We start from the raw sequence: 9605 nt of genomic DNA, 5'->3' as shown, positions 1-9605 counted from the left end.
TTAGTTAGACAAAAGGTCGAGACCACTTGAGTCGTCTAGACAAAAGGTCGAGAGGAGTTGCTCCTGATCATAGATAAATACAAATTGGCTTTGGTTGAAGATCGAGTCAAGTCAGTCTGAATTCATAGTCGAGCTGAGTCAGTCTAGACTAGATGTTAAGATGACTTAACTCGAGCTAAAAGTCGATACAAGTCGACTTTATGAGCCTATATACTTTTTCTAATCCTACCTAATAAAGAATTTCACGACTTCTGCAATTTTAATTTCCTTTTTTAGTGAGTTTTCAATGTTATTATTTTTGTTATTTGAAATACCATTCTTAAAATTTCTCAATTTTAATTTCTTTCTCCAAATAAATTAATTTACTTCAAGAATTTTAAATTTTTCAAATAAATCAATTATTCTATTAAATAGCCTCGTTCAAAGAGATTCAAAATTGTAAATAAAAAATATACAGTAAGAAGAGAATATTGAAATATGAAATCTATTTTTTCCTTCATTCTTTATGTTTGTAGTCATAATTTGATAATGATTTTCTCACATACATAATAATACTCTAGAGAACAAATGAACTTTACCTTTAGACCTATTCTAGACAAGAAAGTCCAAAAACTCAACATGCCTCAACCAAGTGATTAACATAATTTGACACAAATTCTATTCGAAATAACGTTTCAAGCATTCATTTGATTGGTTTCTGCACACAGTGTGCAATTTTGTTAAAATCATATAAATTAAATATAAAAGGGAAAATACCTAAAATATGGATAAGTATAGATATTAAATAGTTAACTACACATAAAATATAACAGGCACATGAAAAAATACAGTATCAAATTTGAATTATTTCCATCATTATTTTAAAATAATAAAAATCATGACCATAAACAAGTCCGTCCAACTTAGAAAGTGACACTTTTGGCTGCCTTTTGTTGTTTGGAATATTCCATTTCACGGGCTGGTGGCTATTTCTAAAGTCAACAAGTACTCCATTAGAAAGTGACACACTTTGGTTGCATTATATTATTGTTTTGTTTGGAATAATATAATTAAAAAATGATTTATGAACAAAAAACAGAAATTATATGAACACTTAATATATGCACCTAGAAAAAGAATAAAAAGAATAATAGGTTTATAGGATATATGATATAATAAGAAAATAAAAAAGAAAAAGAATTATGTAATAGATGCAGAAAAAATTAAGATGTATATATATCATTTTACATTAATTGACGACCTAGTTGCTGGTTTTTAAGACAAACAACCAAATGCTGTTTCTAAAGCTAACACGTGTTTTGTTGCGTTATATTGTTTGGAATATTGTAATTGAAAAATATTTGTGGACACTATCACACTTATATGATAAGAAGATAAAAGATAAAGAAATATTTCTTTAACAACTTTTTTAACCTATTCATTATTTTATTGGTATGTATATTTAAATCAGATCAATCATAAATTATCAGATAAGAATAATGATACTTTAATAATATTTTTGACAATATTTTAACATCAATAAAATCAAATATCAAAGTATATTTTTTTTATGTTTTTTTAAAGATAAAGGGAAAAAGTGTGTAATAGTTAAAGAGAAAAGGGTTAAATATGTTTTTAGTCTCTATAGTGACGATTTTGGTTTTAGTCTCTCTTTCAAACTACGGTATAATTTAGTCTTTCAACTTTAGAAAACTCTGTTTTTAGTCTTTTTTACCAAATTTTTCTAACTTTATTTGCTGTTTCAAGCACGTTTCATTATAGCATTTAGATTGTTTACACTGATTGACACATTTTTGCTTCAATGTTAACTGAGAAACGCGTTTGAAATAGCAAATAAAGTTAAAAAAAATTAGTAAAAAGGACTAAAACCAGAGTTTTCTAAAGTTGAAGGACTAAATTGTACCTTAGTTTAAAAGAGGAACTAAAACCAAAATCGTCCCAAAACATAAAGACTAAAAATATATTTAACCAAGAGAAAAAAAATTAAGATGTATATTTAATATTGTTGATTTGGGTTAATTGAATATTTGAAGTCAAGCCACCGACGGTATCCTGAATACCAACGATTTCAACTCTTATCAGCCGATATGTAGAACTGTGTGAAATAATGCAAACCAATGTGTACTAAATATGGGATTAACTTCTTCTACTCTGACATCCTTCACATCATTCCTTTGCCTCTATGTGTTTTGTGTTAATGCAGTCACCTACAAAGAAATTTTGCAAACAGGACAATCACTGGGAACCTCAGACTCGGTTGTTTCTGATAGCGGGAAGTTTGAATTGTGTTTTTTCAACAGAGTCAGAGATAATTCAACCAAGTACTACGTTGGTATACGGTATAAAAGGGTTCCAAACGACAAGAACAAGATTGTGTGGGTTGCAAACCGAGACTACGCACTTGAAACATCCTCAGCAGTTCTCACCTTTGAACCTGATGGAAATTTTGTGATCATGGATGGACAAGTCACATACCGTGTCAACAAGGTTTCAAACAATTTCAGTATCTATGCCATGCTCTTGGATTCAGGAAACTTGATACTGCTTAAAACCTCAAATAAACAGATTTTGTGGCAGAGTTTTGATCATCCGACGGACACCCTTTTACCCGGAATGAAACTAGGACATGATGAAGGAAACACTTGGTCATTGCGATCATGGACAAGTGCAGATGACCCTGCTCCAGGAGCTTTTTCCCTCGAATATAATCTGGGCAGGGTCAGCCTAATCATCAACAATGGCTCTAATGCGTTCTGGATTGACGACCACTACAACGATACTATTGGCAATTTTATTCGCCGAAGTGGTGTGTCTATGGACAGCTATTTCACTTTGCCAGTTGGTAATGACTCTAGGTTGGTACTAGAAGTGTCTGGTGAGCTCAACCAGGAATATTGGTCTGATGAACAACAACATTGGGTTTCTATTCAGTCATCCAAGTGTGCTAATAATTCGTGTGGAGCCTTTTCCATCTGTAACCCGAAAGCTCGTGACCCTTGTGACTGTCTTTATGGTTTCAGGCCCTCTGATGCTGATTCTTGGAACAATGGGAACAAATCTGCTGGCTGTGTAAGGAACAAAGACTTATCGTCCTGCAGTATCGGTGCTGAATCCAACAACGATAAATTCAAGCAACTATATAATGTCAAATCACCAACTTTGGACAGTCTCAGGACGATCAATACAACAAAAGAGTGTGAAAGTACTTGTTCTAGAAATTGTTCTTGCCTTGCTTTCGCTTATTATTTGAACGGTGATTGCCAGTTGTGGCTTGGTTCTGTATTGAATTTAAAGAACGTCTCAACAGATGTGGACAATTCTGATAATAGCAATCCAATTTTTTACCTAAGACTTGCTGCCTCAGAATTAGATGATTCTGGTAAGTTCAAGAAAATTGAGTTATGAAAGATCTATAAACTTTTTGTCATATGATTTTGGGTTAGAGAAGTGTCAATTTTTATATGTTGATTGAGTTTATTGTTAGAAGTAAACTTTAAGTCTAATTCAACTTTACAAAACCAGTTTGTAAGATAAGATTTGCATCTATTTATATACTATGAATTGGTCTTATTTATAATCGATTTGGGACTTTGAACATTTTATGCTTTATGGATGTTGTGTCTCTCTCATTATACTCACTTGAAAGATCCATTAATAAACACATTTGATTTGGTTTTGTAAGGAAAATAGAATTGCTATGCTTTGTGTGCTTCTTGAGAGTTAGGAAGACAGAATCCTAAGTTGTTTTTCACTGAACTGCTACTTCGCTAGAGTCTCTTCACTTCACAGATGAACTTATCAGTCAACATATGGATTTTCATAGTTGATAAATTATCTCTGCAGGTTCGAACAAAACAAGAGCAAAAGAACCAGGATATACTGTCAACAAAAATGTACTTCTTCTGATTGTTATATTGATCTCCTTTCTAGCTTTTCTTATATTGGGCATTTTAGTTTACTGGATTAGAAAGAAGAGGAGAAAAGGTAAGAAAGAAACAAGTTTTCCAAGTAAATTCAAAGTATGTTAACTTATAAACTAATTTTACTCAATTTGCAGGGGAAGATTTGCTCCATTTTGATATAAGCATGAGCATGAAAGTTGAAGATTCTGAGCTTACTGAATCAGATAGGAGTGCCAAAGTGAAGAAGGAAGTGAAATTGCCTTTATTCAGTTTCGAGAGTGTTGCAGCTGCAACTGATAATTTCTCAGATGCAAATAAACTTGGTGAGGGGGGCTTTGGACCCGTTTACAAGGCATGCTCAAAAACTCTCTTTTGCAAGTTTTTTAGTGCAAATAATCTATCATCTCCATGTAAACAACTTTTACTACGCCTTATATGTGACTTTTACGAAATATAAGAAAATACAGGGTACATTATTTAATGGGGATGAGGTTGCGGTGAAAAGACTGTCACGGAGATCTGGTCAAGGATGGGAAGAGTTGAGAAATGAAGCTTTGTTAATTGCAAAACTTCAACACAACAATCTTGTTAGACTTCTTGGTTGCTGCATTGATCGAAATGAAAAGATGCTGATTTATGAATTCATGCCTAATAAAAGCTTGGATCTTTTCCTTTTTGGTTTGTATCCTACTGTCTCTGAACTCTTTTAAATATCATCCCATCTGTCAAACTTAAACTTTGGTTGTGACATCATAGCAGATGCTACAAAGAAACAGATGTTAGATTGGGGAACTAGAGTCAGAATAATCGATGGGATTGCGCAAGGAATTCTTTATCTTCATCAGTATTCCAGGTTCAGGATCATTCACCGAGATTTAAAAGCTAGCAACATATTGTTGGACAGCCATATGAATCCAAAAATATCAGATTTTGGATTGGCAAAAATATTTGGTGATAATGAACTTCAAGCAAATACAAATCGAATCGTTGGAACATAGTAAGGCAATTAACTACAACCAGTGGTTTTCTTTACATGATCAACCATGTACTAATTAATCTACCTTATGCGCAGTGGTTACATGGCTCCTGAATATGCTATAGAAGGACTTTTCTCAGTAAAATCAGACGTATTTAGTTTTGGGGTCCTTTTGTTGGAGATTGTAAGTGGCAAGAAGAATACTGGCTTTTATCAAACGAGTTCCTTCAATCTTCTTGGATATGTGAGTTTCTAGGTCCCATCCATTTGACATTCAAATTGATTTCATGATTTGTGCATGTTCTAAGCCTTTTTACAAATGGTTCTTATGGCCTAATGATGAGTTTTCTATTAAGATTCATCAAAGATACTATTTTTAACTTAACACCTCAAGACAATGATGTGTTTATGGTATGGTTTCTTATATGGTGTTCAATATTTTCATTTCTATCAATATGCAATTTAGACTCACTTGAATTTTCATCATGTGATGATGTATACAAAATCATAGTGACATACCAGAATATGCTCCAAACATTTTAATTTTGAGGTTGTTGTGTGTGAAATCTTGAAGGCTTGGGATCTTTGGACAAGAAATTCAGGACTGGATCTAATGGATAGTGCATTGGATGACAGTGATACTTTAAGTAATAACAGTATGCATACTGTGCCAAGATATGTGAACATAGGACTTCTTTGCGTTCAAGAAAGTCCAGAAGATAGGCCAACCATGTCTGATGTTGTATCAATGATTGGGAATGACACTGTGCCCCTTCCTTCTCCTAAACCACCTGCATTTCTTAATGTCAGAGGTGATCATAGTTCATCATTGCCCTCCACCTCCACAGAAAGATTTTCAGTGAATGTTATCACAGATACAATTCTGGAAGCGAGATGAATGACTATGAAACTCCTCTTCTAGTTTTCAGATTAGACACCAACTTTTTTCTCTTTATAAAGTTTTGACCATCAATTTCTATTCCCTTTCTATATTTATCATGATTATTAAACTCTTAGATTAACTTGTTAACTTGGACCAATTTCTGTTATTTGGTTTCGGAGTTAATTTGGAAGTCAAAAATAAACTTGTTTTCTAAATAAATCTATTCTAATCGATTCTGAATTGTGAGTTTGAAACGATTTTACAAACTTTTTTTTAATGAAAAAGTTTATAGGATTATATTTCAAAATGAATCAAAATTGATTATATCTCAAAAACCTTATAGCATTATATCTCAAATTAATTATCTCAAAATAATATATATGAAAAGTATTAATGAATTATTCTAGTTAACATAAATCAGTTAAATCTAATTTAGATTATATATTTGTAAAAAAAAAAGTAAAATTTGTATTGTTTATCATTAATATTGTTTAAAAAGATTAAAGTTTAAACTATCTATTTATAAAAAAATAAAGAGAGTAATGTATAAAAAAGTAAAATTTAAAATATCTATTTTTTATATTTATAAATTTAAAGTGTCTCTTTTTTTAAGAAGAAATATTCATTTTCCAAAAAAATATTTTTATTTAATTAATCATTTAATGGATATAGTTACTTTTTATTTTTTTGGTACAAAAGTTTGTCAAGTCAAGAGTAAACATGGTGGACAAGACAAACATACTAATGTATCATAAGTAATAAATGGCTCAGAATATAACTATTAAATTCATAAATTCTCGACGATTTTGACGTGGTAAGCGACCTCTTCTGGACACATCATGATGCAGTGACTTATTGAATGCATTTAATATTTTTTTTCTTGATGGATACCATGTACAAGACAAAAAAGTATCGGCTCCCCTTGCTTGAGATAGTTGGTGTCACATCTATAAGGTTGACCTTCTCAATCACCTTTGCATTGTTATCAAGTAAATGCCAAAATAATTTCACTTGGGCATTGGAAAAGTTCAGAGGTTTATTTATGACATCTAAAGATGGTCCACAACAGAAACCTTATTTTAATGAATTCCATTGACAATGTATTTCTTGAGTCTTATCAGATGCTATGTCAACATGCCAACGTATCAATTTCCCCATAGATAATTTATTCTTATGCAATTAAGTTCTTATTTTAAGGCAGGTTCATATTAAAAAAATATGTCATTCATACCTATTTCTTCAAAGCTTGTGATCTTGTCTCTTATGTCCAATTTTTTTTGTTAAGACAACTTCCTCTTCTTGACTCCTTTACTCGAGAGTTATGCGTTTACTTCTACTATTGTGAGAGTTTGTTTGTTGATCTTTGTGATAGGAGCTTCCTTTCAACCTTTTAGGTCCTCTTTTCGTCTAGCTCTCTTAAGAAGTATTAGACACTTTTATTGTGAGACTTATCCCATTCCTATGGTTTCTAGAGACTTATCCAAACCTGTCCTGGCACATATGAACTTTATCTCCTGATATATCCGAGAGATGGAGATTTCACGTCTCTTTGGATTGTTTCTGTTGAAAAAGTGATGCCTTGTATCTAAACCAAGAGAGGGGGTTGAATTGGTTAGTCTTTTAAAAAAAAAAATCTTCTCAAAAGCTTTTCAAAATCTTTAAGTTTTCATGAAATCAATATGAAAAATATATGAACAACAATAAAAGAGAAGGAAAGAAATATTAACACAAAGATTTATACTGAATTGACCAAGCCTATACCTAGTTGAAGGGGACCACTATAATGATGGAGTTATACAAGCAAGAATACAAAGAACTCCCTTCTCAATGCACTCTCCTTTCCCAACTCAATATCACATACAACACAAGATGTGAACACCTCACAATCTCACAACCTAGAAAGCAATCCCAACTTTTTGTACACCTTGAGAGCAATCCCAACTCTCAATGCAATACACACGGGTTCTCCTCCTGGCTCACAGCAACAGGGAACACAATCCTCTTGATTGTAGTATATATACTAATCCTCAAAGAGTACACCTCAAGTGCAAAATACGATCAACAATGTATAAGCACAACTATCTTGCAAGAATCTTGATGAGTTTGTTCCAAATATGTTTATATGCTTGTTTGTGTTTGAACTGCTTGATTTGTATACTTACTATGATTATACATAAGTTTATATCTGTGTTATGCATAATAATTGTTTTGTATTATAAAACACTTTGCACAATGCATATATGTATGAAGTAATCGATTACAATGTTATGTAATCAGTTAGATTCATCAGATATCAGCAAATGCTTAATTGTAGCAAACTGCAAGTTTTAACCGATTACACTATATGGATAATCGATTAAAACTCGTGCCTTTGCTAACACCTGATTGATGAGTGCAATGATGTGTTTTCAGCTGTAAATGTTTTCAGATTTGCTTAAGTGTAATACTTAACTGATTACATTGTTTTATTAATCGGTTAAATTTATGCACACTGAAATTTGTTTTCTTGTCAAGTCTTAACTATCATAGCGGTCATATTTTGAATTGTTTTGACTTACATGAATTGTGCAATCGATTACATTAATTGTGTAATCTGTTAAATGTGTTTTGATGTAATTCTGGTGTAGTAGTGAAAATTCTTAACTGATTACATTAATATTGTAATCGATTAAAGTGCGTCAGACTTGAGAAAACTATATATTGATGCATAACTCTCTGCATAAAAGACTTTTGATCTTTCATCTGTTATAATCCAAAAAATGTTTGTTGAGATAAGAAATTGCAGGGGTGTTCTTTCTCCAAGAATCAAGAAGCGTTTAGTTTGGAAGATTCAAAGGATTCTTGAAAGAATTGTTGTGTGCTTTCATTGGCAGATCAACATCCACACTTTAAGATGATCTGAACCATGATCAGTGTTAATTTTGCAATCTGTGGATTATGTTTGCCCTGTTACCGGTGGCCAGGAAGAGAACATGAGATTTTGGTTTCTTTGAAGTGTCTCAAAGGGATTCTGTAGAAAAAGGATTGTTCTTTCTGTGTTGTGGTTTTCTATATTAGATTTGGTGTTGGAGAGGAGATTGCATTGAGAGAGGGTCTATGTAATTCTTGTTGTATAACTCCATCTATATAGTGAAGTGGCTTTCAATCTTAGGTTGATTGAAAGGAAACTGGATGTAGGCATTAAGGTTGAACCAGTATAAAAACTTGGTGTTTGTCTTTCTATCCTTTATCTCTTTTATTGCATTACATTCTTTATTTGCTTGCATTTTAGGAAAGTGCTAAAGATTTTCCAAAGGTTTAAAAAAGAACAAATTTTTTAATACAAATCAATTCACCCTCCCCCCTCTTTGGTTGGAAAATAAGGCCTTTCCTTTTCTGCATAATCGATTATGTTATTAATGTAATTTGTTAAGTTTTTCCTTTTGCTTTAAAAGTTTTACATCTGTTTCAGATTTAACAGATTAAATGGCACATGCAATCGATTATGTAAATCATACAAGCCAACAACAAACGAATATTATCGTTATAGGCAGTTATGACTTTCAATGAAAATGATTTTCACAAGATAAACATTTTAACCGATTATGAAACTTATGTAAATGGTTAAGTTCCATACTTAAGCAAATTTCAAAATCACTTTCCATTCCAAACATATTAATGCACTCAGCAAACACATGTTGGCATAACATCATGTTTTAATCAATCATACAACTAATGTAATCGGTTAAAACATAGTTGTTTTGCCCCTGTTAAGCATGTACTGAAACATGAAGAAATATACCAAATTATATAAATAGTTTAATCGATTATTTCTTCCAGATATGCAACGTGCAATATGTTTTCA

General features: G+C 32.0%; 1 protein-coding gene across 4 annotated transcripts; it reads left to right on the top strand.

Annotated features, from left to right (window-relative positions):
• The first annotated feature begins 2042 nt into the window (after window positions 1–2042).
• LOC106775785 (G-type lectin S-receptor-like serine/threonine-protein kinase At4g03230) lies at window positions 2043–5911 on the top strand. Of its 4 annotated transcripts, none has more exons than XM_014662974.2 (7): window positions 2043–3379; window positions 3844–3984; window positions 4058–4254; window positions 4370–4580; window positions 4662–4899; window positions 4975–5122; window positions 5453–5911. In XM_014662974.2, the coding sequence occupies exons 1-7, from the start codon at window positions 2131–2133 to the stop codon at window positions 5774–5776; spliced, it is 2508 nt and encodes an 835-aa protein (XP_014518460.1). In that variant the 5' UTR covers window positions 2043–2130; the 3' UTR covers window positions 5777–5911. The 4 variants fall into 4 exon arrangements, with proteins under 4 accessions (XP_014518460.1, XP_014518469.1, XP_022634453.1 ...); XM_014662983.2 differs by having other exon boundaries at window positions 3328–3379; window positions 3844–3893; window positions 5453–5908; XM_022778732.1 differs by lacking the exons at window positions 2043–3379; window positions 3844–3984 and having other exon boundaries at window positions 4125–4225; window positions 5453–5909.
• Window positions 5912–9605: the final 3694 nt, after the last annotated feature.

This window comes from Vigna radiata, chromosome 2 (genome assembly GCF_000741045.1).
Source record: "Vigna radiata var. radiata cultivar VC1973A chromosome 2, Vradiata_ver6, whole genome shotgun sequence".
Classification (NCBI taxonomy): Eukaryota; Viridiplantae; Streptophyta; class Magnoliopsida; order Fabales; family Fabaceae; genus Vigna; species Vigna radiata.
Note: the sequence above shows the minus strand (reverse complement) of the source record. Positions and strands in the feature narration are given on the sequence as shown.

What these genes read in the sequence shown, in the direction of transcription:
- LOC106775785 (XM_014662974.2), top strand. Translation starts at nt 2,131, where the DNA reads ATGGGATTAACTTCTTCTACTCTGACATCCTTCACATCATTCCTTTGC. An exon ending in CTCAGAATTAGATGATTCTG is followed by an intron (nt 3,380 to 3,843) that starts GTAAGTTCAAGA and finishes TTATCTCTGCAG; the next exon opens with GTTCGAACAAAACAAGAGCA. An exon ending in AATCGAATCGTTGGAACATA is followed by an intron (nt 4,900 to 4,974) that starts GTAAGGCAATTA and finishes CCTTATGCGCAG; the next exon opens with TGGTTACATGGCTCCTGAAT.